General features: G+C 34.8%; 1 protein-coding gene across 1 annotated transcript in view; it reads left to right on the top strand.

Annotated features, from left to right (window-relative positions):
* TOP2B (DNA topoisomerase II beta) overlaps positions 1-27000 on the top strand; it is a 67262-nt gene that overhangs the window by 31411 nt on the left and 8851 nt on the right. The window contains 25 exon segments of the mRNA XM_017893408.1: positions 406-507; positions 617-754; positions 2268-2406; positions 2744-2901; positions 3063-3188; positions 4106-4216; positions 4301-4400; positions 5910-6047; positions 6711-6751; positions 6753-6802; positions 6903-6955; positions 6958-7014; positions 8736-8872; positions 9112-9260; positions 10119-10350; positions 13061-13195; positions 13792-13992; positions 14964-15159; positions 15303-15394; positions 18134-18258; positions 18260-18359; positions 21024-21218; positions 24068-24212; positions 24425-24586; positions 26402-26606. Coding sequence (XP_017748897.1) covers positions 406-507; positions 617-754; positions 2268-2406; positions 2744-2901; positions 3063-3188; positions 4106-4216; positions 4301-4400; positions 5910-6047; positions 6711-6751; positions 6753-6802; positions 6903-6955; positions 6958-7014; positions 8736-8872; positions 9112-9260; positions 10119-10350; positions 13061-13195; positions 13792-13992; positions 14964-15159; positions 15303-15394; positions 18134-18258; positions 18260-18359; positions 21024-21218; positions 24068-24212; positions 24425-24586; positions 26402-26606 — 3287 coding nt within the window.

Below are 27000 nucleotides of genomic sequence, written 5' to 3'. Positions count from 1 at the left end.
TACAGGAGGCCTAGGATTTGTGACTGGCATTTGAAGTGTGGGGAGTCCTGTGGGACTGAGCCCTTAACCAACCCTAAATACTTGTGCTAACTCCAGGTAGTTGGTATCAAGATTGAATTACATCGTTGAACATCCATTTGGTGTCTGGAGAATCAGCAAATTGGTTGTTGGTGTTGAAAGCACCCCAGAATTGGTGATAGAATTGAAGTGAGAAAACAAAACAAAACAAAACACCATAGCAGTTGGTTTATTGGCTCGTTAGCTAAAATAACCTTATTTTTTAAAAATCCCAACTCTCATTCTGAGACTCCTGTTACTCTTTAGAAAATAGGGTTTATAATACAGATAAAGTATTTTACTACTTTAATAATACAGGATTTCGGATTTTATGTTTTCTTTCTTTAGGGTGGACGGCACGTGGATTATGTGGTAGATCAAGTTGTTGGTAAACTGATTGAAGTGGTTAAGAAAAAGAACAAAGCTGGTGTATCAGTGAAACCATTTCAAGTAAGGGATGCGTTATATATTGTATATGATGCATATATATGCATTATATATATGCTGAATTACTAAATATCAGCTCTGATATTGACTTTTTTTGGTATGTTTTCAACAGGTAAAAAACCATATATGGGTTTTTATTAATTGCCTTATTGAAAATCCAACTTTTGATTCTCAGACTAAGGAAAACATGACTCTGCAGCCCAAAAGTTTTGGGTCTAAATGCCAGCTGTCAGAAAAATTTTTTAAAGCAGTGAGTAAAACTTGTATAAAACTTGTATTATTTTTTATTGTTGTTATTAAGAGTTGATTAGGTAGTTTTCTTGATTTACTTTATTTGTGATTAGTTTCTTTCGTCATATTAATTGTGGGTATAAGCATGCTTGCACTGCAAACTAATATGCTTAATTTGATAACTTTAAAGGGTAGACTTTAATGTTTCCTAAAACAATTGTTTTGCCAAGAACTAAAGTAGGAAATTGTGTAACTAATTGCATTTTTAGCTTTGCATTGACCATTGTAAAGGTCAGATTTCCTCTAACAAATGTACCAATCCTTATGCAACTCTTTCATCTTTTCTACTTTCATTTCAACTTGATCTACTGATTTTATCTTTACATATGTTTAAAAATTGTGGTAACATATGCATAACAAAATGTACTATTTTCTACATGTTTTAAAGTTGCTTTGCTTTGCACGTAATTTTTTAAGGCTACGTTAACTTCTCTAAAATAAGGTGAGAGCACAAATAAACAAATGAAGATGAATCAATCACGGCCTCTCCTCTTTGGAATTTTGGTGGGGAAATGCTGTATAACTGCCCTAGAATTAATGTATTTCTCAAATTCCAAAAGTAGATTATCAGAAACAAAAACAAAGGTTGTTTTGAGGTTCTAACTTAAGGCCTGTAGAAATAGTACTTTTGGATCTAATCTTAATGAATTCTGAGTACAAATTACCCTATATTAATGCTTTCCCAAATTTCTGTCCTCATAACAGTTGTTTCCTTGATGAAGTGATTTGATTTTAAATTTTATACTTTTTCATTTTAGGTGCACTAAGTTTAAATTTGGCAACACAGTTCACCTCTTTTGTTTATGTCTTAAACATTCCAAAAAACTGTTTTATACACCTAACATCAAATCACCCAGGATGGTAAAAAACTTTTAGTACTTAGAGTTGGAGATGCTTAACTTTCTTTTCCTTTTTCTGTCTGGGTTAACATCTTGCCACAGATTGATTCACTGCAGAGTACAAACAATATGTAATTTTGAAATCTTTGTTACCGAGCTATTTAAAGAATATAATCATTCATAAGTTACCAAGGTTATCCTAATGTTCCTTTTAGGTTAATACTTTTTGTCATAGTGAATTAAAGGCTCACATTTTGTATTGAAGGATATCAGAAATATCAATGTGTAGAATTTGCCAGCTAGTAGGTTCATGTGTGGATCTGTTTTCAATGTGTTAATTTTAATAAAATTAATTTGTAACAAGAGCAATGTATATTCCTTATGGAGTTTATTATAATAGAGTGTTTCTCATATGTAAAAGTTATCCTTTTTAATGTATTTATATTTTAGCTTTAGTTTTACTGTAGCTGAGTAAAAATTGATTAGCATGTATCATGATGCTTATCACCATTATTGTTTTGCCGTAAAATACCTTAAAACTGCAGATTCCAGGTCTTGCATTAGGCCCTATACATTTTAGCTAAATGTATGAATTTTCAGCTTATTTGTATACCATTATTCTTTTATTTTTAGGCCTCTAATTGTGGCATTGTAGAAAGTATCCTAAACTGGGTGAAATTTAAGGCTCAGACTCAGCTGAATAAGAAGTGTTCATCAGTAAAATACAGTAAAATCAAAGGTATTCCCAAACTGGATGACGCTAATGATGCTGGTAAGATTGATATTTTTAAATAAGATTTTGATTTAAGTTTCACTTTTAATTTATCTAAGTTACAGAAATTTTTTATTTTCCACATATAGTTAGACTATTATTTTCCATTCAGAGTGTAATTTTACTTCATTGAAATTGTCACATACACAATATATTACTAATTTTCAGGGGATAGGAATTCAATAAAATATACTTAATATTTATACTGAGCAATAATGTAAGATGACTTTTATAATCTTTCACTGTCAGCATTCTGATGTTAATTTTCTGACTTCATTTTTCTCATCAGTAAAAGTATGAGAAATTTTTACTATGTATAATTTTAAATTTCTCTCAGGTGGCAAACATTCCCTGGAGTGTACACTGATATTAACAGAGGGAGACTCTGCCAAATCACTGGCTGTGTCTGGATTAGGTGTGATTGGACGAGACAGATACGGAGTTTTTCCACTCAGGGGCAAAATTCTTAACGTACGGGAAGCTTCTCATAAACAGGTATATATATATATATGTGTGTGTGTGTATACACACACGCACACATACATACGACATTTCTAATACTTTTACTAAACTTGTGGAATTTTTAAATGTAATTTCTGACTGACTGTATGTTTCAACACTTTGAACTACTTTCAATGCTTTTCCATTTTGAACAGATCATGGAAAATGCTGAAATAAATAATATTATTAAAATAGTTGGTCTACAATATAAGAAAAGTTACGATGATGCAGAATCTCTGAAAACCTTACGCTATGGAAAGATTATGATTATGACTGATCAGGTTGGTTTTAAAGTTACCATATATTTCAAATTCATGTCTTCTTCAGATTCTACTTTTAATACTTGTTTTATGAGACTTGCCCCAAGATAGTATAACTGAAAGTGATTATACATCAGGGGAAAAAATTAAAAAACCTCATCATTTAGTGGAAACATTTGTATGAAGCACATTTTACATTATCTAATTTTTGGGGTAACGGTCTTATGGGTTAGTTAAAAATATTTTAAAATGCAATGTGTATGAGGAGAATATAATACAGTGTGGTAGTATGGCAGCCTACCTACAAGTAGGAACAAAATTATGGAATTAACAAGTAAGAAAGATCAATAATAGTGGTTAATATTTATACATGATGGCATGATTTGATTGCACAAATACCAGGAAGACTTAAATAGTAAAATGACAGTAATCAAGAACTAGAAAATTGAAAAGGAAGGATTTCGATGCATTCAGCTGTTTTCTCTTACACACTCTAAAGTATTTGTAGAGAAAATCTGCAACTGAAAAAACTATTAATATGTAATTTTAAGCAGAAATTTTCCAATTTTTTATTTAGGGAAGACTTGTGAATATCTGTATTACCTGGATTTCCGTACCACTGCCCGTTAAGGTGGCATTGTAGCCATGTTTTATTTTGTGTATTTTCCATCCTTAAATCATTCTTTTAGTGAAATCTGGGGAAACTATAGAACAGATATAATATATTTTTATAATGACAAATTCAGTCTATTACTACTATATTCTTTATTTGCCTATTAAGAAAAAATTTAGTGTGATCATCTTAATAGCTTTAGTAAAATGCATTTCTAAATTCAGAATTTTGTTTTTTTGTATTCACAAGTTTTAAAATTTGTTTATATAAGTAATCATTTTATAAAAGTATTACAGGATTTTTTACTTTACTAACATTTATTTAGGATCAAGATGGTTCTCACATAAAAGGCCTGCTTATTAATTTCATCCATCACAATTGGCCATCACTTTTGAAGCATGGTTTTCTTGAAGAGTTCATTACTCCTATTGTAAAGGTACTCTTTGCATTAATATATTTTATATTGTTGTCTTAAAGAGTAGCAGAAAACTAATTTTTTTTTTAATTAATTCAAGGCAAGCAAAATAAGCAGGAACTTTCCTTCTACAGTATTCCTGAATTTGATGAGTGGAAAAAACATATAGAAAACCAGAAAGCCTGGAAAATCAAATACTATAAAGGTTTGTATTTTAAAATACTTAGATTTTAAATACTGATATAAATGTATTCTTATGAAAGCAGTCTAAAAGACATCTTGAAAATTTGACTCTATTTTAGACTTCGAAAATAGCTATCACTGATTTTAAAATATTGTTACAGAAAATTTATGCAAATAGAATAGTGTAATAGATTCCATTGAATGGGATCACCATTCCAATGGCCAGTCTTGTTTCCTATAAACTTCCTTTATTGCCACTCCCTTAGTTTGAAAAAACTTCCAGACATTATAGTCTAGTATTTCACCTATAACTAGTATGTATTTTTAAAAGAATTTTTTTAAGTAACCCATAATACCACTATCATAACCTTCTTTAATATCCTATTGTTGAGACAGGGTCTCGCTTTGTCACCCAGGCTGGAGTGCAGTAGCATGAACACAGCTCACTGCCACCTTGACCTTCCGGACTGAAGTGATCCTCTTGCTTCAGCCCCCCAAGTAGCTGGGACTACAGGCGTGTGCCACTACACCCAGCTAATTTTTGTATTTTTGTAGAGGTGGGGTTTGGTTTGTTGCCCAGGCTGATCTTGAACTCCTGATTTCAAGCCATCCACCCACCTTGGCCTCCCAAACTGCTGGGATTACAGGTGTGAGCCACCATGCCTGGCTCCCTTTTTTTTGGATAATGTTAAATACCCAGACAGTGTTAAAATTCCCCTGGACTGTATTAAGAATGTTTATTTTTAGAGTTTTTTATTTTTATTTTATTTTTTTGAGATGGAGTCTTGCTCTGTTGCCCAGGCTGGAGTGCAGTGGTGGGATCTTGGCTTGCTGCAACCTCTCCCTCATGGGTTCAAGTGATTCTCATACTTCAGCCACCCGAGTAGCTGGGATTACAGGCTTGTGCCACCATGCCTGGCTGTTTTTAGTAGGGGCGGGGTTTTGCCGTGTCGGCCAGGGTGGTCTAGAAGTCCTGGCCTCAAGTGATCACCCACTTCAGCCTCCCAAAGTGCTGGGATTACAGGCATGAGGCACCGTGCTTGGCCTGAGTTTGTTTTTTTTCCAAAGTTAGGATCCATATAAGGTCCACACATTGCATTTGGTTGATAAGTTTATTAATACAGCATTTCTCTTTTTATATTTTTCCTTGTAATTTATTTGTTAAAGAAATTGGGTTGTTTGTTCTGTGTAATTTTCCACATTCTGGATTTTGTTAATTAGATGCCTCTAGTTACATTTAATATATAGTATTTTCCTGTGCCCTTATTTTCTGTTAACTGATGGTTAAATCAGAAGCGTGATCAGATTTGGGTTACAGTTGTTTGGCAAAAACATTTCATAGGTAGCGCTGTGTACTTTCATCAGGAAGCATCTAATGTCTACTTTGTCTTTAGTTGCTTATTAAGATTGCAGTTGGTATAGGTGTTGCCAGCGTGATCCATCTGTTACAACTTTTCCACCAGCTTTTCACTTGATGGTTTTGAACAGACATTGATATTCATGACTCACTTTTATTTTTAAAATTGTGCAGGATTGGGTACTAGTACAGCTAAAGAAGCAAAGGAATATTTTGCTGATATGGAAAGGCATCGCATCTTGTTTAGATACGCTGGTCCTGAAGATGATGCTGCCATTACCTTGGTAATTAAGTTAATTCTTTAAAAGTTTTGTTAGCCATCCCCTACCTTCTGTTCCTTTCCTCCCAGTCCTGGTTCCCTATGAAAAGTCTCTTTTGAATGCTCAAGCTAGTTAATTTTAGTTTTTTCCCCAGATGATGCTGTGCTAGTATAAACTTTTTTTTTTTTTTTTTTTTTTTTTTTTTGAGCACGGAGTCTCGCTCGTCACCCAGGGCTGGAGTTGCAGCTGGCCAGATCTCAGGCTCACTGGGCAAACTCCGCCCTCCCGGGGTTTACTGCCCATTCTCCTGCCTCAGCCTGCCTGAGTGCTGGGACTACCAGGCGCCCGGCCACCGTCGCCGGCCCCGCCCCCCGCGCGCCGCCGCCGCGCTAGTTTTTTTTGTATTTTTTTAGTAGAGACGGGGGTTCACCGGGTTTAGCCAGGATGGTCCTCGATCTCCTGACCTCGTGATCCGCCCGTCTCGGCCTCCCAAAGTCGCTGGGTTACAGGCCTTTGACCACTGCGCGGCCGCGGAGGCTAACTTCCTTTAATTGAAAGATTGAGTTCAAATGGTTTTTGATAAAATATTGTAAAATAACCTTCAATTTTTCAGAATTAATAAATAGTTTATTGGCCAGCTTACACATTTTAATTTTGTAATGAAATTTATTTTATTTAATGTGCAAAATCATTACCTGGATCTTTCGGCGTTCAGTTAAGAAGAAGATTGATGACAGAAAGAATGGTTTAACAACTAAATTTTATGGAAGGACCGGAGGACAGCGTAAGGCTACATGGCTTACAGAGGTTACGTCCTTAAAGAGCGGTGACCTGGGGGAGAAGGAAGAGAGAGACTAGAATTCATAGCCATAATAATGATAATATTGCTATATAAGTTTTCTCTTAGCCAATTTTTAAGTATGGTACGCAACAAAAGGCATTTGACTTATAATGATTTCATCACAAGGAATTGATTCTCTTCTCAAACTCAGAGCAATGAAGATCTATACCATACTCTTGTTGAATGTGAGTTAATGTTTATTTAAAAACCTCATTTTTGTAATTTAATTTACTATAGTTTTAATTTATGTACTTTAACAAGCCATGGCTTATGATAGCATATTAAAATTCTTACTTGAATCTTGTATCACTGAAGAATTGTTCAGGGAATTTAAGGCCTTTTTGATTTTGCTTTTGTTAGCATGTTTATAGTGCTGAAATCTTTAAATATTGCCTTAATTTGAAACTTTTAAACGCTTTCTGAGTTTTTCAGGAAATTAACTTTAAAAAGTCTTACACCAGCTTTTGGCCCCAAGTTGTTCTGCAATTTTCTAAAAATACAAAGTAAAAGGAATTTTGATCATTTTCTAGAATATTTATCAGAGATTAAATTTTAAAAAAACTTTTATTCCGCATTACCCAAAGCCTAGTGCTTTAACTTAACTTGAAAAAAATTTAGGAACTATTTCTAACTTGAAAAAAATTTAGAAACTATTTCTCGTTAGTTGAAGCAGATTTTGATCTTCTATCTAGAACTTTTTTTTTTCTCATAACCTTTACTGTTTGTTCATCTTTGTATTGCTTGGCTTTTCTGGTAATAGATGATTCTACCTATCCCTCAAGTTCTAGCCACAAATTGCCTTTCTTCTATGAAGCCTTCCCTAGCAATTCTACTCCAAATTGGTCTTAGATACCTTAACTTCTATGCCAATTATTATGTACCTCTTATTTTATGTTTGTTCCTTTTGCCTCTAGAATTAGATTACAAAATTCTTAAGGAAGTTACCATATTTTATCATCCTCATGTTTTATCATACTCTGGGTCCAGTATGATTACAACGATGGCATATACTGAAAAGATTGTTACTGTGCTCATTGGCCTAGAGCAGGGGTGTCTAATCTTTTGGCTTCCCTGGACCACATTGGAAGAGGAAGAATTGTCTTGGGCCACATGTAAAATACACTAATCCTAACGATAGCTGATGAGCTTAAAACAAAAACAAAAACAAAAAATCGCAAACAAACAAAAAAACTCATGATGTTTTAAGAAAATTGATAAATTTGTGTTGGGCCACATGCAGCGCATGGGCCACGGGTTGGACAAACTTGGCCTAGAGCAAGAAGAATGATAAGAAAGCAGAGTGATTTGCCCACATTGTTTCATGCAATCCTTATGATAACTATATTAGGAAAGTAATTATTTCTATTACTTGGATAAGGACACAGACTTACTAGTTATTTGCTTAGTCACATGGTAAATGACCAAGTTGAGAAGAATATACAGATTAGTGAGATTCTAAAGCATTTATTCTTCACTACCACAATAAACCTCTTTTTATAAGGGTTTTCCTGAGTGGGATATTTAGAATAGATTTCAGGATCCTTGATGGCATGCTGGCAGTTTAGTTAGCTACAAATGGCATTTTGGTTGTATGAGTGTTTGGAAACTACTGTTAAAAGAGTTTGGTGCCCCTGGGTGATTCTTTAAGGCCAGAATGTTGTCTTTCAGTTAGCAGTTCACTTTTGGAATATATGGAGATGGCATAAAAACATCTTAGTGTATGCCTGCAGATAGCTTTCTGGGAAACAAAACAAAACAAAACAAATGTGCTAGTATGCACTCACTTTGGTACAGAATCTCACGTAACAATTTTACTGGTATTCTTGAAAAGCAAATTGTGTCTTTGCTTTAGTTCCCTGAATTGTTACAACTGTATCTTGAAGTAACATTTTAAAAGAGCTCTTTTAAAAATAGGCTTTAAACCTGGCCAGCGGAAAGTTTTATTTACCTGTTTCAAGAGGAATGATAAACGTGAAGTAAAAGTTGCCCAGTTGGCTGGATCTGTTGCTGAGATGTCGGCTTATCATCATGGAGAAGTAAGCATTAAGATTGGAATCCGTTGAGAACTGTAATTATTGTCTTGAAGAATGATAATTACACATAGTATTTTTCCTTTAGTAAAGTCTTCAGAAATGTAACAGAATTAAGAACAGAATATACAGATTAGTGAGATTCTAAAGCTTTTATTCTTCACTTGGATTTTAATACAAGTTGGGGAATAATTATAGAAAATTTAGAACATTAATGTTATGTTCTGCCGCCTTCTGTTGTATAGCAAGCATTGATGATGACTATTGTGAATTTGGCTCAGAACTTTGTGGGAAGTAACAACATTAACTTGCTTCAGCCTATTGGTCAGTTTGGAACTCGGCTTCATGGTGGCAAAGATGCTGCAAGCCCTCGTTATATTTTCACAATGTTAAGGTAAATATTTACTGATACAATGGTATAAAGTTTGATTTGATTTGGAACCAATTGACTAAATGTGCGATGGAATTATAGCTGTGGAGAGATGCGATTGTCTGGTTATTCTACTTAGAAGGTGAATGTTCCAAATTATTTGACCACAAATAGAATGAAGTCAATTGACCTTAATTTTTATGAATTGATTGGTGAAATCAGTCCTAATGAATGCAGGATGTTTTTCTCACCAACTTTACTCTTTAGGCTGAAGATGGGTTATATGCTTTATTCCGAGTAATAGGAAATTCTTAAAAAGTTATCAATATTAAAGAAGTCAGGTAAGTAAGTACCTAAGTAAAATAGGACTATTTTATTCTGGGCTTGTAACTGAGAGAAAGATGCATTTGATAATACAGTTAGGCAGATTTTATTGTTAAGCAAACGTAATCAACATTACTAAAAATGCATTCTCTTTAAAAGATTTATTTTTAGGCCGGGCGCGGTGGCTCAAGCCTGTAATCCCAGCACTTTGGGAGGCCGAGACGGGCAGATCGTGAGGTCAGGAGATCGAGACCATCCTGGCTAACATGGTGAAACCCCGTCGCTACTAAAAAAATACAAAAAACTAGCCGGGCGAGGTGGCGGGCGCCTGTAGTCCTAGCTACTCTGGAGGCTGAGGCAGGAGAATGGCGTAAACCCGGGAGGCGGAGCTTGCAGTGAGCTGAGATCCGGCCACTGCACTCCAGCCTGGGCGACAGAGCAAGACTCCGTCTCAAAAAAAAAAAAATTTATTTTTGCAGTGTGAAGTTTTGAATTATGTATAAAGTTTCTTTCGCAAAGCCATAACATTTTTTCATTTGCTTCTTTCTTTTTCATTAGCTCTTTAGCAAGGCTACTTTTTCCTGCCGTGGATGACAACCTGCTTAAGTTCCTTTATGATGATAATCAACGTGTAGAGCCTGAGTGGTATATTCCCATAATTCCCATGGTTTTAATAAATGGTGCTGAGGGCATTGGTACTGGATGGGCTTGTAAACTACCCAACTATGATGCTAGGGAAATTGTGAACAATGTCAGACGAATGCTAGATGGCTTGGATCCTCATCCCATGGTAATTATTTTGAACTTATTGTTTATTTAACAAATGACAATGGGTAAGCTACAAAGTTCAGTCATTTTAGAAAAGTAATGGAGCATTTTTATTTTAGAACATATTGTAGACCATAAAGACCTAATTAGGGTATAATTTGATATGTGCCTACAGTAAAAGGTATAAACTTTGGAATGAGTTCTGCAGGTAAGTTTCATGGGGAGAAACTGTTTATTTAAATTTAGAAACACTTCGTATTCCAGGTTTTCAAACCTCTAAACCATATATTAATAGAAAACAATCCTTTTCTGATAAAATTATATGTAACTTTGTTTCTGTTCTCAAACTACCACCTCTTGTTAGTTTGTAAGGATGCTTAAAACACATTGTATTCATTAGCCTACCATTTGTAAAAGACAAAAACTACATTGTATATATTTTAAATATATCCCCAAGGCTGGTGCGTGGTTACTCACACCTTTAATCCTGGCACTTTGGGAGGCCTAGGCCCAGACGTGTGGATCACCAGGAGTTCCAGACCAGACTGACCAGCATTGGGAAACCTTATCTCTACTAAAAATACAAAAAAAAATTAAATGTTGCTTGGGCACGGTGGCTCACGCCTGTGATCCCAGCACTTTGGGCGGCCGAGGTGGGTGTATCATCTGAGGTCAGGAGTTCTAGGCCAGCCTGCCCAAACTAGGGAGAACCCTGTCTTTACTAAAAATACAAAAATTAGCCGAGCGTGCTGGTGGGTGCCTGTCATCCCAGCTACTTGGGAGGCTGAGGCAGGAGAATCAGTTGAACCTGAGAGGTGGAGGTTGCAGTGAGCCAAGATTGTACCACTGTACTCCAGCCTGCGCAACAGAATGAAACTCCGTCTCAAAAAAAAAAAAAAAAAAACAACAACCATTTTTTTTAATGTTTATTCTTTTCTTGTATCATTTACTCTGCTCAGACCTCCAAGAAAAATGTCCTCAAAAAATATCCTTCCTTTCTCCCCATGATTTAAAATTACCTGGAGAAAAGTGTGTTTGTATTACCAAAATGATAATGCTTATTGTAGAAAATATAGATAAGGAAAGAGGAAAAAATCCATAATCCCACAATATAGAGACAATATTTTGATGTATTTTCCAAGTTTTATTTCATTTTGTGTTTTAAAATGAAAGTTATTCTTTAGCAATAAGACATACATTCTGCTTTTCTCTTAAATACTTTAAAGTACTTTAAAATATTTCTAACATAAGCATCAAATTTTAATGATAGTGTGTTACTGAAATGGTTTTGAATTTTTTAATGGATTTTAGATTGTTAAGATAGTGTATTTGATCAATACATGCTTCTTATGTGCCTACTATGTGTATGAAACTGTGTAAGTGGTGAGATAAAGAGCTATGGTTTTTGTCTTCGGAAAGTTAGACAGTTGTCAAGACAAGACATTGAAGCATCAAGGCCTGAAATTTAACAGTGACCAACGATACTGATAGTTGCTTAGTATGCCAGAAGAAAGGTCCTATGCTATGTGCTCAGTTTCTTTTTTTTTTTTTTTTTTTTTTGAGACAGAGTATCACTCTTGTCACCCAGGCTGGAGTACAGTGGTGTGATCTTGGGTCACTGCAATCTCCGCCTCCCAGGTTCAAGCGATTCTGCTGCCTCAGCCTCCTGAGTAGATGGGGCCACAGGTGTGTGCCAACATGTCTGGCTAATTTTTGTATTTTTAGTAGAGACGGGGTTTCACTGTGTTGGCCAGGCTGGTCTCGAATTCCTGGCCTTGGGTGATCCGCCTGCTTTGGCTTCCCAGAGTGCTGGGATTACAGGCGTGAGCCACTGTGCCCTTCCTATATATTCAATTTCTTAATGATAATAATGAGTAAGAATTTTAGAATAGGCCAGGCGCAGTGACTCATGTCTATAATCCCAGCACTTTGGGAGGCTGAGCTGGGCAGATCACTAGCTCAGGAGTTCAAGACCAGCCTGGGCAACATGGCAAAACCCTGTCTCTACAAAAATACAAAAATTAGCTGAACATGGTGGCATGCACCTGTAACCCCAGCTACTTGGGAGGCTGAGGTGGGAGGATTGCTTGAGCCCAGGTTGTTGAGGCTGCAGTGAGCCAATATCGCGCCACTGCACTCCAGCCTGGGTGGTAAAGTAGGGACCCTGTCTCAAAACAAACAAACAAAAACTTAGAAGAGGGAGAGATGACTTGTAATTCAGTTGGGAAGGATGAATAAGATTTATGTAGATGAATGATGAATGGGGTTGGGCCTGAATATGTGTCAGGACTTGTGGGTAGAGTGAAAGTGAGAATATTCAAAATAATCAAACAAAATGTGGGAAAAGAGTAGTGGTTTTGTAAGACAAGTCATTAGAGAAAAAATTGAAAGCCAGATTGGGTTCAGACTATGGAATGCTTTCAATGTGAGGCCCAAGGAGTTTGAATTTAAAGGATATTGATCTAGGGGAGAAGTAGGTGTAGGGGAAGTAGGCTGAAATAAAGTACTGTTCCAGGAAGACTAGGAAAGATGATACTAACATTTTGAGATTGGAGGATGTTCAGGTTTTATTAACAGAAGCTATGAGTTCAAGATCAATTGATAAGTTGGAAAGGGACATTTGAGGATGAGAAATTCTGTTTGAGGTACATTAATCTGTCAATGTTAGACCATAGACTCATGGTACTAGTACTCAAGAGAGAAGTCAATGCTATTTACATTTTTCTCTACAGCTTCCAAACTACAAAAACTTTAAAGGGACGATTCAAGAACTTGGTCAAAACCAGTATGCAGTCAGTGGTGAAATATTTGTAGTGGACAGAAACACAGTAGAAATTACAGAGCTTCCAGTTAGAACTTGGACACAGGTTAGTGTAAATATGTGATCTGCCTGTGGGAAGGGCAGTGTATGAAGCAATTTTTTCTGGTAAGGATGATTCCACCATTGTTTGTCCTAAGCATGCGTAGTGTTAAAAAAATTCCTGTAGCTGCTTTTACCCTTCAGTTGAATTTGTGCTTTGAATATTTAAATAGTATTTATATCTAAGTAGTATAGTATGACTTATGTTAGGTAAGGCTTTTATAGACTATTATCTTTGTATTTATCTTAGAATGAAAGGAGTAGAATATGACATAGTGTTTTTAATTCTTATAAATGTGGTCAGTAAATTAATGTCAGTATCAGCTTTACAAATCTAAAAGCTAGTTGATGTCATCCTTTTCATACTCAGCCTTTATCTTGCCCTTTAGAGTATGAGTGGGTCAGCACCATTACTTCTTACGTCTTTTCCTCCCACCAAGATCCCCATATATTGCCTTCTATACTGATTGGATAGGAGATGATAAAGGTTTCCTTTTTAATTCCCCATGAGAGTTGACCATTTTCACAAGACTGTATGACTTGTAGTATGAGAACATGAGAGTGTGTCATGAAAAGAATCACTTATTTTTAAATCTTTTATAGGTATATAAAGAACAGGTTTTAGAACCTATGCTAAATGGAACAGATAAAACACCAGCATTAATTTCTGATTATAAAGAATATCATACTGACACAACTGTGAAATTTGTGGTGAAAATGACTGAAGAGAAACTAGCACAAGCAGAAGCTGCTGGACTGCATAAAGTTTTTAAACTTCAAACTACTCTTACTTGTAATTCTATGGTAATTTATTAGATTTACTATTAATTTAATCTTTCTTGCATGTTGTAAGTCAGATTATTATAATTGGTTTCATAATGGGAGTGGCTATAGTAAGCCTGAAGGCATTTTTTGCCGAAGATTCTAGGACCACGTTCCTTTCTTCTAGTGTTGTCCACTACCCTTACTCTCAACTCTGTGTTTATGCATCTGGACTTGAACACACAGGATACACACACCTTCACACACATTGACTAAAAGTTATGAGAGTGGTTATTGGAGGGCCTTTGTGTACTTTATGCCCATCTCTATTAGCATTTTAACTGTAGAGTACTCATAACTCTAATCTGCTTTATTAAACTTGCACATTTATCTTTGTACAACTGGGGAGGAAGGTAGAAACTTTAAGTGTGTGATTCTTCAAGTTCCATTCCAAATTAGCTTTTACATTTAAAAAAGTAAAAAAAGTTCAGCAATGGTACAGTGGCTGAGAAAAAGTGCCATAGTCTGCTGAGAAAGGCTGATGGAAGAAAGAAAAAGGATAGGGAGTTTGGGTGACTGGATTACAGCAGATATAAAAGAGAGAGAGAAAGGGGACAAATGCATATACACAGAATATATGGGGAGGAAAACTTTAACATTTTAAGCTTAGCAATAGAATAGGTATGTTTTCAGTTTGGGGAAAATCATTTTTTAGGTGGTTTTATGGCTACTTTAAGAGCCCTTTTTTTAAGGCCTATTTTTGTCTTTCAAAATTATTCCTATTTTAAATACTTTTGTCGTCGTGAGAATTGATCAGCTTGCAGTCACCAAAGGAATATTTACAGAAATGTGCTGAATAGTTTTAGTTCTGTTTAATGGTTTTTAGGGGTAGTCTGTGTTCATATACATGTATTATGGTTATATATTATGGTTATTTTAAATACTGTAGATGTTATGTAAGTTAAAATACCAGTACAGATCTATATGATCTGCAAAATATGTGTTTCGCTTAGGTACTCTTTGATCATATGGGATGTCTGAAGAAATACGAAACTGTGCAAGACATTCTGAAAGAATTCTTTGATTTACGATTAAGTTATTATGGTTTACGTAAGGAGTGGCTTGTGGGAATGCTGGGAGCAGAATCTACAAAGCTTAACAATCAAGCCCGTTTCATTTTAGAGAAGATACAAGGGAAAATTACTATAGGTAAGATACAACCTTTAAAAATTTGAACATTAGTTAAAATGGAAAAAAACTTTATTAATAGAAGACATTTTTATCAGTAGAATATAAGCAAATACAAATTGAATCTCTTATCTTGATCCTAACTTTATTTTTCCCTCACATAGAGAATAGGTCAAAGAAAGATTTGATTCAAATGTTAGTCCAGAGAGGTTATGAATCTGACCCAGTGAAAGCCTGGAAAGAAGCACAAGAAAAGGTAATCATTTGCAGAAAAAGACATTCAGAGAAGCTTTTAAAAGCAACTTCCAAAACAAACAAAAATTCAACCCCTAAATTTTAAATTTAGTACTACTAAAGGTGCTGAGTTGTCTGTTTAGAGACTGAAGTCTTCTGTTTATCCACAGAACAGATACAGTACAGGAATTTATAGTACACACCCACCACAAAGCACTTGGCCAGTGTGACTCAACCAGAGCCTGGAGAAATGACTCCAGGTGTGAGAAGGTAGCTCAGTCTCCTTGACCTTTTTTCCTGAGTCTGCCAGTAAAGGTGTTATGGTGGTGGTTTTTATGAGGTACATGTATATTATCTGGGAATCAGACTGGTCGCACCCAGAATCAGCTTCACAGTATGGCATCCAGTCACCACTCACTTGATCTGGTTTGGTTAATACTGGGAAGACAAGAGACAAAATGTTAATTATTATAGACAGTATTTATCAAACACCAAGCTCTGCTTCATTCTTAGATTTTTGGCCAGATATTTAAACCCTGGAACTTCAGATTAAATGTCTGATGTTTTATTAAGCAAGTTGGCCATTGCAGATCACAAAATAGTAATAATAGTTAAATGAATGGAATGTTGAAACTTTGAGATTCCCCTCAATTAGCTTTTTGATGTTTTGTATGACTAAAAGAAAAATGTAAACAACAGTACAACGTTGTGATTGAGAACAGAAATTTCTTACAGAAGAGGAAGAAAAGTTGAATGATTAATTTTTTTGGATATTAGATTATTTGTGCTTATATGATTCTGATAACATCTTTAAAAAATAATTATGTGACATAACTTGAACATTTAAACTTCCCTGTACTTGAATTCTCAATCATAATGTTTTTATGTTTCATCAGACTACATTGAAATATTGCTTTTGTTTACATTTTCAGTTTGAAGTCAATAAAACCATGTATTAAAGTGAGTAAAATTAGAGTAAGTTATATAGAATAGCAATTACATAGTAAGATAATAGGCTTATTCATTATTTGAAGAAAATTTGGTAGGACAAGATGGGCGCATTCAGAATTAAGATGATTGAAGCCCTTTGTTTTCCTCTTAGTATGTTTTATTGTCTTGTTAAACCCCAAATTACGGTTTCTACAACACTTGCCCTTCTGTATCACTGTTGCTTTAAGCTATACTTTTTTTTAAAAAAAAAGTAACTAGTAAGCTGATGAATTTTTAATGCTTAGTCTTAAAAGCTAAAGATTTCTACAGTTTCAGAATGTCCCTCTGGTGGAAGTAGAATTTATGGGTAAAGCCTAGCTTGATTTCAGTTATTGCGTTACCACCATCAGAATTTTTTCAGCATCTTGACCATGTGTACATTTTGGGGAGTTCAGGTAACAAAAGGAACTGCTCTTACAAGAGTGTCCTATTATACAGAGTTGGAGAAGAGAGAATTATAAAGTAGTTAATTAGAAGATTAAAGTTTTTTATAAAGCATAATGGAATTTTGTCATTAGAACTTGCAGTTTAATTTTTTTTTAATTTCTGGAAGTGTCCTTAGTCATATTTCTGTTATCAGTGATAGATACACATATTCATAGAACACTTATTAATAATACTTTGGGTGCAGTCAAAACCTAGATCAAATAGACTTCCAAAATGTGGGTCTAAACAGGATTTTGTTGCATCCTAGTAATATTTTTATAGTTGTCTAGCAACCTGAATACTCCATAGAGACGAGCTGTTTCATGAAGAATTTTTCAAAAGTGTAGAATTATTTGTTGTCAGTTATCTAGGTACTTACTAATCATCTATCAACTCAACAACAGCCTTCCTTATTTGGCTAATGTGGCTTAATCAAATTTATAGTTTTTGTTTATATAATGAAGCATCTTGCTTTGCAATTTTAATTTTTATCTTATTTCTGAAGTACATATAAACTGTACTTTGTGTATACACATTGTTTTGCTTATAAATTTTAATTATAAAGGTTTTTTTTTTTTTCCTGCAGTGTCATCGGCTCCTAACTCAGCTCACTCTTAACAACTTAGCTTATAAATTTTGTTTATCTATGCGTGTTATTTTAAAAAAATTTAAGGTGATATCACCTAATAATAACTTTTATTGAATTCTCGGTATTTTCGAATTTAATATTAGCACAAGATAATTTTTTTGGTTGCAGCTGTTTCTGTAGACAAGGCTGATGAATAAAATTTCAGCAAACCTGACAAATTCTTACTCTAAACTCACCAACTCAAATTCTTTAATGGCTTTTCCTCTGAGTCCAGACATGATTTCTGCTTTAGAGAATTTTTATAAGAATTCGCCCTCAGCGAGTGAATGCTACCTTAACATTTTATTAATAACTGTAAAATATTTTCACAACTGGTATTTATTTTGTATTTAGATTGTTATTCACTCACAGATAAAAATCTGACAAGATGCAATGATAAAACATAATTCTACTCTATAACTTTAAAATGTGGGTATCCTCTCATTTTGTTACTTAGTACCTGAGGAAATCGTTAATTTTCTCGATTCCTGAATAAATAGGATCGTTTACCATTCTTCTGAAGATCTTATTGTGCGTCTTTAGAAAATTTTAAATTTTTTATAAAGGAAATATATTTTTATAGGTAATCTAAAATAACCCACCATCCCTGAATGTGCATTATAGTGTACCTTGTAAATATTAACTAATTATTCAATAAAATTCCAACATTAATTTGATCTATACAAGACTTTAATATACCGTTTGTATTTTTTACAGGCCGCAGAAGGGATAAACACAAAACAGCATGATGATAGTTCTCACGATTCAGGAACTCCTTCAGGCCCAGATTTTAATTATATTTTAAATATGTCTCTGTGGTCTCTTACTAAAGAAAAAGTGAAGACTGATTAAACAGAGAGATGAAAAGTATGAACTTTTGTGGGTTAAAATAGTCTTGAAACTATTCAGTGATTATCTGTATCTTTTTCTTTCCAAAAATAACGTATTTTGATTTATCCTTCATACGTTTTAAAACTATTCATGTTTAACTGTACTTTTTATTATAGGGGAGAAGGTTCAATGATCTTACGCCAACTCCTCTTCCGATCTCGAAACGAGAACTTTCTCGCCAGCGTTATGTTGAAAACGCGCCTCGTTAAGTCCTCTCTTAAAAGTATTTGGAAAGTAACTGTTTATGAACAAGAATGAAATTCTCTAGCGTGATCTTAAAGTTTTCTCCTTACTCTGTCAAGGTTAATGCGTTTACTACAGCTTGAGTTAGTCTCTAAGCTCTACTGTTATCGGTGATTATAAGAACTTCTTGCTATGCGCCGGATTTACATGCTATAAGTTGAAATTTAGAATAAAATCTAATCTCACTTTGAATTAGTTAAAAAAAATTTGGGGGTCCTTTCTCTTAACTCATTTAGATTAAAAATTGATTCATTTAATTTTCTGGAATAGGTAAGGCTAATATGTGTGTATAATTGAATGTAAGTACTTTGGTTTTTAGGAGTAGAGAATGATAGTCTCTTCAGATTTATAACAGATATTTCAATATTTGATTGTCATAACATAGTTTTTTCCAAGTAGAATTGTAATTTAAAAGTAAAATGTAGAGATAAGATATAAAAGTACACCTTTTCTAAAATTGCCCACTTAAAATATTAGAATTAAATTAATGGTAGCATTATGAATATGTGAAAATAGCAAAATGTAAAATACCATTTATTACTCATATTATTTTTTTTTTAAAGTTGCTTTGTTGATTTATTGTATACATGTTCTACTTTTACTTCGATGGTCTAAGTCAGAATTAGAGCTCATAAGAACAAGTGTGGTAAATTAGTTACCTAAAAGAATTTAGAATTTTTTAGTGCTATTTTTCTAGGCTCCCTCAACGATCTTTCAGGTGCTGCAATGTGAGTCTTCCTTGATTTGTGCTTTCCATATATTGTTCATTAATTAAATTTTTTTGCACATTTTTTCCTGCTGAGTTATAATTTATTTAAAATTATTCATTAAAATGAAGCCATCATATATTAAAAGAAAAATTATTCCTAATATTATTGATATCCTGATACTGCTTTACATTTGATCACTAATATAGTGAAACACAGGAAACTTTTGTGGTTATGCCTGTAAATTTCCTCACTATTGTAAAGTCGTCATTCAAAACAACCCTAGCAAAAAATACTGTTTCACGTTTAATTTATCATCTTATTTTATTATTTGACAATTAATGAAATAGGTCCAAACAACTTATTTCAATTCTGGATGTATTTATTTTTAACATCTTAAAAGATTTAGACTTAAATTTCATGTCTCTCTGTATCATTTAAAGTCCAATGATAACACTAATTGAATATCTATCTATTGTACACTGGCACAGCCTTCTATGTAATGCTTAGAGTGACCCTCACCACAACCTCAAATGAATGAGATTATTATTAACCTGTTATACAGATAAGGATCCTGAAGCTTAGAGAGGTTAAGTCACTTTCTTAGGAATTACATCATTATAGAATTACTCATCTTCTCAGACACCCACTTTCCTCATCTATAAAATGGGGATCACAGGGTTTTTAAAATACCTAGCACATGGTGGATGCTCTATAAGTTATCTGGCTTTTTTGTTTTGTTTTGTTTTGTTTGAGACAGGGTCTTGCTCTGTTGCCCAGGCTGGAGTGCAGTGGCACAATCATGGCTCGTTGCAGCCTCAACCATTCGGGCTCAAGCAGTCCTCCTACCTTAGCCTCCCGAGTAGCTGGAACATGTGTGCCACCACATCTGTCTAATTTTTGTATTCTGTGTAGAGACGAGGTTTTGTTATGTTGCCTAGGCTGGTCTCAAACTCCTGGGCTCAGGTGATCCACCCACCTCAGCCTTCCAAAGTGCTGGGATTACAGGTGTGAGCCACTGCACCTGACCTCTGTTATCTCCTGAGGATACATAACTAGTAAGTGGAAGTGCAGTTGAAATCCAGAACTATCTGATTTCAAAGCTTGGGTAATTTCTATTAAACTATTGTGCTACAAAGATCTTTTAAAAAATCTCTAAAGAAATGTCATTTTTTCCTTGTGCCTTTCAAAGCCTATTTTAAGGAATAATTCTGGTAAATGCAGAATCTAGGATATTAATCATGATTATACCGTCATTTATCATGACATAGACCTGCCTAAGTTCAGTCTAACTATATGGGCATTTTTAATTTCTCATACTTTCTGAGTTTACATTTAGGAGGTTTTTTTCATATTTTCTATTATGACTAAAGCAGTAGAAAAAAATAGCTTCATGCTTCTTAGCAGAACTGCCTTTGTATATGATTTGCTAGGATTTTGATGATACCAGGTTATCAGAGGTCTTGATTATTCTGTAATATATCACGGGGTCCAAGAATTGGCAGAGACTTCTTAGGTTATTTAGTCACTATTGCCCGCTCTTATTACAAATGGGAAACTAGTTAGATGAATTGGGATTACAATCGAGGTCTTCTGATTTAGAATTATTTATTTTTTTTATTATTTAATCTTGAACTAGGTAAGTTAAAAGGAAAGCTTCATCTTTACTGAGTGAATAACATTTGTTTCAATATTTTATGAAGTAGTGATTATCTTTTCTAAGAAGTTGTTTATGTTTCTTCTGCTGCCTTATAATTATATTTTAGAAAGTGGAAGCTCAAGAACGAGAAGATATTCTGGCTGGAATGTCTGGAAAAGCAATTAAAGGTAAAGTTGGCAAACCTAAGGTGAAGAAACTCCAATTGGAAGAGACAATGCCCTCACCTTATGGCAGAAGAATAATTCCTGAAATTACAGCTATGAAGGCAGATGCCAGCAAAAAGTTGCTGAAGAAGAAGAAGGTATGACATACCTCTTGTCATTAATAGACTCATCTCTATAACGAAATACATATATAATTTTAAAAATTTTAATGTGTGTTTAAATCATGCTTTGTTTTATTCAAAATATATTTCAATGGTAGTAGGAAATCATTCTATGACAGCAGTTGATCTATAGAAGGAAAACATGTTGGTAAAGGATCACATATTGTAAAGAGCTATGTAATTCAGCTTTTAAAATGAGAAATAGAAACACTCCACTCAGCTGCCTTCTAAGTTAAAATCTTGGAAGCCGGCTGGGCACAGTGGCTCATGCCTGTCATCCCAGCACTTTGGGAGGCCGAGGCGGGTGGATCACAAGGTCAGGAGATCAAGACCATCCTGGCAAACACGGTGAAACCCCGTCTCTACTAAAAACTAGAAAAAATTAGCCAGGCGTGGTGGCGGGCGCCTGTATCCCAGCTACTTGGGAGGCTGAGACAGGAGAGTGGTGTGAACTTGGGAGGCAGAGCTTGCAGTCAGCTGAGATTGCACCACTGCACTCCAGCCTGGGCGACAGAGAGACTCCCATCTAAAAATAAATAAATTAATTAATTAAAATAAAATAAAAAACTTGGAAGCCAAAAGAAAACAAAACAAAACCCAAAACCCAACCATGAGTATATCAACTTTGAAGTATAAGCTTTAGTTCTATATCATAATCCATTAAAGAAGACTTAGAGTGGGAAAGGGTCTGTGTGGCTTATGAAGTACTCTGTCATCTTTTACTATTTACTTGTTTTTGTCCTTAGTTAAACTACTAAGCACATCGTATGTCATTATCACTGATAAAAGTGCTATTGAGGATTAAAGAAAAAAATGACATTGACCTCACCTCAAGCAGGATGGACCAGAGTTAGCCAGAAGAAGAAAACATCAGAAAAATGTTCAGAGCTGAGGAAACAGGGTGCATGTTAGGCTTAGAGAGGCTAATGTTTTTGGACAGGTTGATTTTTAGAATTCAGGAAGTATACATTTAGATGTGTCCAATAAGTAGGTGGGAATATAGCCTCATTCTTACTAGAGCTTGGAAAATTAGCCTAAAGAGCTAGAGTTAGAGATTGGAGAGTTCTCTGTGCAGAGCTAATGTTTGAAGCGTAGGTGCATTTTGACACCAGAGTGGGCTCTCTCTTCTACTGTTGTGATAAACTCAGGTCTATACTACTTTCCTCTTACTTGGCTCCCCACCGCACACAGGTTCATTTACCTAGACACTCTTGCCTGTCTTCTTCAGAAAATGGCTTCTTTTCAGTTGGCGTTTGTCAGATTCATTTCTCAGCACTCTTCTCTCTACCTTAAATGGTCCCCTCAAGTAACCTCATCTATGCCTAGAGCTTATTCCATTCATACTGATGGCCCCTAAATCTTTGTTCCTAAGCTATAATGCTTTCAGGAGTGCCAAGCTCATAGCCGCTTGAATGCGTGAAGCCCATTAAACTCAGCATGTCTGAAACTGGGCTCATTATCCTGATTTAAAAATCTGTTCTTTGCCTTCTCCCAGTTAATGACACTATCAGCCATCACTGATAGAAGCCAAAAACCTGGGAGTTTTCTCATTTAATCAGTAACTAAATCCTATTGACTACCTACTAAGTAATTCCAAAATCCACCCCCTTATCTTGGTCCCCATTTGACATTGCCTTAGAATTCTGTGTTTCCTCTGAGATACTTTAAAGTGGTCCTCTTAACTCTCTCAGTTTCTAGTCATTTAATCATGATTTCTACCACTTTCTACTTCATTCCTTTAAGTTCTGTATTTTACTACTAGAATGAAAATTCTAAAAAGTCAGTCTGATTGTTGTGGTTAAAAATCTTCAGTGACTCCCCGCTGACTATGCACAAATTCTTGGTATACAGTGTTAGCACCTGTATGCCTCTGTGTGTTTCTCCTCCTGGCTACTTTCTTCTCACATTTCCTTGAGTTCTAGCAGACTATTTCCTGTGTTTAAGCACCTAATTCTTTAAACATTTAATTCCTGTTAGATGACTTTGTGCCTTCTGCCTGGGTGCCCTTCCCTTCTTGCTTCTCACCTGACAAACTTACGTGATTCCTTTAGAACTCAGTCAGAAAAGGAACTTCTCCATGGAGACTTTTGACCCTGCCTTGAGCAGAGTTTCTCACTTCTCCCCTTGGGCCATGGCTCTACCAGCCTCTGTGTTTGTTATTTGTATTGTAATGACTCATCCTTGTTGTGTGCCTCTGTGTTTTTTGTTTTTGTTTTTTTACCCCATAGTCTTAGGGTTGGGGTCTGCCTTACAGTGTCTAGCAGTGAAAGACACATGTTACTTATTTTCCTTCAATAATTTGAAGATTTTTTTAAAATTTACTTTTATCTTTATTTTTTTGAGATGGAGTTTCCCTCTTGTTGCCCAGGCTGGAGTGCAATGGTGTGATCTCGACTCACTGCAACCTCCACCTCTCAGGTTCAAGCAATCCTCCTGCCTCAGCCTCCCAAGTAGCTGGGATTACAGGATTTTTTAATAGTATATAAAGGCCTGCCAGAGCTATAGGAACTTATTTTGCAGGTACCTTTTAGCTAGTGGTCTGGAAATCCCTCTGATAATCAAAAGCTGCCTTATTTTTTATGGTTGCTGCTAAGTAGCTGTCATTTCACTGAATGTACTGGAAAATTAGAGTTATATGCAATATTATTTACTATAGATAAGTGAAGTAAAACATGATCTGATCAAAGTCAGCTATTAGGACCTCGTCAGAATCACAGTTTTTAAACTTACCTGATTTGGAGGAGCTATCTGTTGATTGAAACTATCTCTAAAATATGCGATGTTTTTATTTTTACTCGTGGTTTGATTTTCTTTTTATTATGTAGGGTGATCTTGATACTGCAGCAGTAAAAGTGGAATTTGATGAAGAATTCAGTGGAGTGTCAGTAGAAGGTGCAGGAGAAGAGGCATTGATTCCGTCAGCTCCTATAAACAAAGGCCCCAAACCCAAAAGGGAGAAGAAGGAGCCTGGTGAGAAATTATTATAGTTTTGTGTATGAGAGAGAAAAACCATATGTATAGAGTATTACTAGATTGTACTCTTTTTCTGTGGTTGAAATAATGCCTTCAATTTTAATAAATATTTATTATTTTAATGAACTTTTCATTATAACAATTTTATTTTACTAATGACATTTGTATAAATATGGATACATACTTTATTGCTATTCTTTTGCTTTTAGGTACCAGAGTGAGAAAAACACCCACATCATCTGGTAAACCTAGTGCAAAGAAAGTGAAGAAACGGAATCCTTGGTCAGATGATGAATCCAAGTCAGAAAGTGACTTGGAAGAAACAGAACCTGTGGTTATTCCAAGAGATTCTTTGCTTAGGAGAGCAGCCGGTATTGTAACACAATTTAATATTAACAGTGACAGTAATTTAATATTACTGTATATTACAGTTTAACCTATATGTTGGTATTGTTAGTATTATCAGTGTTGTTTAAGTACTAAGCCATTACTATTTCAGACATTACAGTTAGGAAGAAGAAAAAAATGCTTTATAGAATGATCTTTCTAGCAAAGTTGGACATACATTTCTCTAAAGTGAATCATGTTTCCTTACTGATTTTTATTATAAAGTTTAGTTTATATGCCTTCCACAGTTTGAAGATGTTTGGGAAAAAATGTACCTTGCCACAATACCAGCAATGATAGATCTATTAATATTAGAAGTGCTTTGTGGTTTTTTGTTTGGTTTCCTACCCCTTGTATCATAAAAAATTTCCTCCTGCTTTAGAAGTCTGAGTACATAGTTCTCTTTTAGATAATGATAGTGGTATGGGTGAACTGCAAAACCCCATTTTGCTATTATAGTAATATAGTACTTATAAGAATATAATTTGATCCTTTCTGAATTTTCATTACCGAGAAATGTTGACATTATTAACATCTAGTGAGTTTTCTATTTTGTACCTTCTTCTGAAATTTTGTTATTTGAAAATTTGTCCTAATTTATTAAAATGAATGATACAACATTGTGGGTGTTTACCTCTGAGAGATACATTTTTAATTATATATCAGACCTTAAATTCTTTGGTTCTGTAATCACCAGGTGATTGAATTTCTTTCCCTAGTGTACATAGGTAGCATAATATAGGTGAATCTTTAATAAGAGTAGTTTAAGTTAAATGAAAATTGTTTATTAAATGCTTTAAAACTGTATTTACATACATCAAAAGTGAAGTGTAAAATTATATAACATCCAAGTAATTTAAAAATTTTATTCCATAGTACATGCTAGAAATTATAATCAAACATACTTGCTTTATAGCAATATGCCTTTCACTATAATTGGTATCTTTTTATGCATTGTATTATTGTTTTTTGAATATATTGAGATCTTTATGTCTCCTGTCTTTTCTCATTCATCTAAAAAATTACTCTGTTATTTCATACTAAAACTAACTCTGAAGAGAAGATAGAAGTTTTTATCCAAAAAGTTAAGAAAAGTTTAGGTGTTGGTACTGTGACTCACACCTGTAATTTCAACACTTTGGGAGGCTGAGGAGGGAGGATCACTTGAGATCAGGAGTTCAAGAGCAGCCTGGGTAACATGGCAAGACCCTGTGTCTAAAAAATTTTTTCTTAAAAATCAGCCAGGCATGGTGGCACACCTGTAGTCCCAGCTACTCAGTAGGCTGAGGGGTGAGGATTGCTCGAGCCCAGGAGTTTGAGGCTGCAGTGAGCTACGATCATACCACTGCATTTCCTGCCCAGGCAGCAGAACAAGACTCTGTGTCAAAAAACAAGAAAGTTTAGCACTTTTAAAATAACTGTGAAATTTGTTGTTTGTGATTGCAAATATGGGAAACATTATATTTGTTGTCATTTGTATAATGGCTGTATGAGACAAGGCCATTGACTACTTTCCTTAGCGTGTTTAATTAAGTATATCAATAAGTACATTACTTTATGCTCTCCTAACATGCACAGTATTATCTGGTAGCCTCCTGGAAAGTGTAAGACAGACATTAACACTACCAAATAACTAAGGCCAAAGTTGTTGGCTTTTATTCTGTAAATGCTTGCCTTTTTTTCTTATGGTATTTTTAGAGATGGTCGGAATATACTTTAAATGCTTTATCAGTAATAATATTTCATGTATATAAAGCTAGGATTTGAGTTTTAACATTCATTTTTATTTTTCCTCCTAGCCGAAAGACCTAAATACACATTTGATTTCTCAGAAGAAGAGGATGATGATGCTGATGATGATGATGATGACAATAATGATTTAGAGGAATTGAAAGTTAAAGCATCTCCCATAACAAATGATGGGGAAGATGAATTTATTCCTTCAGATGGGTTAGATAAAGACGAATATACATTTTCACCAGGCAAATCAAAAGCCACTCCAGAGTAAGTAATGCTATTTGGTGATGTGGTATAGTTAGTTGTAAACATTTGCCACAGATATTATAGTGAACTCTTCTAAGAAATTGTTATTCTAGGCAAGGTCTTCTTCATGAAGGAATCAATCTTGTTAATATTGTGGCTGTTCCCATCACAGTTGCTGTAGTTTAAAGGAAGGATTGGCAAACTTTTTCCATAAAGGGCTCAATAGTAAATGTTCTAGGCTTTGTGGGCCATATTGTTTATGTCACATCTTCTTAATGCTGCCATTCTAGTAAAAAAACAGCCATAAATGATATGTAAATAAATGAGTGTAGCCATGTTCCAATAAAATATTATTTACAAAAATAGGCAGCAGGCCCATGGGATATAGTTGGACACCCCCTGGTTTTGAGAAAAC

This window comes from Rhinopithecus bieti, unplaced genomic scaffold, assembly GCF_001698545.2.
Source record: "Rhinopithecus bieti isolate Rb0 unplaced genomic scaffold, ASM169854v2 scaffold_23460, whole genome shotgun sequence".
Classification (NCBI taxonomy): Eukaryota; Metazoa; Chordata; class Mammalia; order Primates; family Cercopithecidae; genus Rhinopithecus; species Rhinopithecus bieti.
The sequence above is the reverse complement of the archived record's forward strand: the minus strand, read 5'-3'. Positions and strand labels throughout refer to the sequence as shown.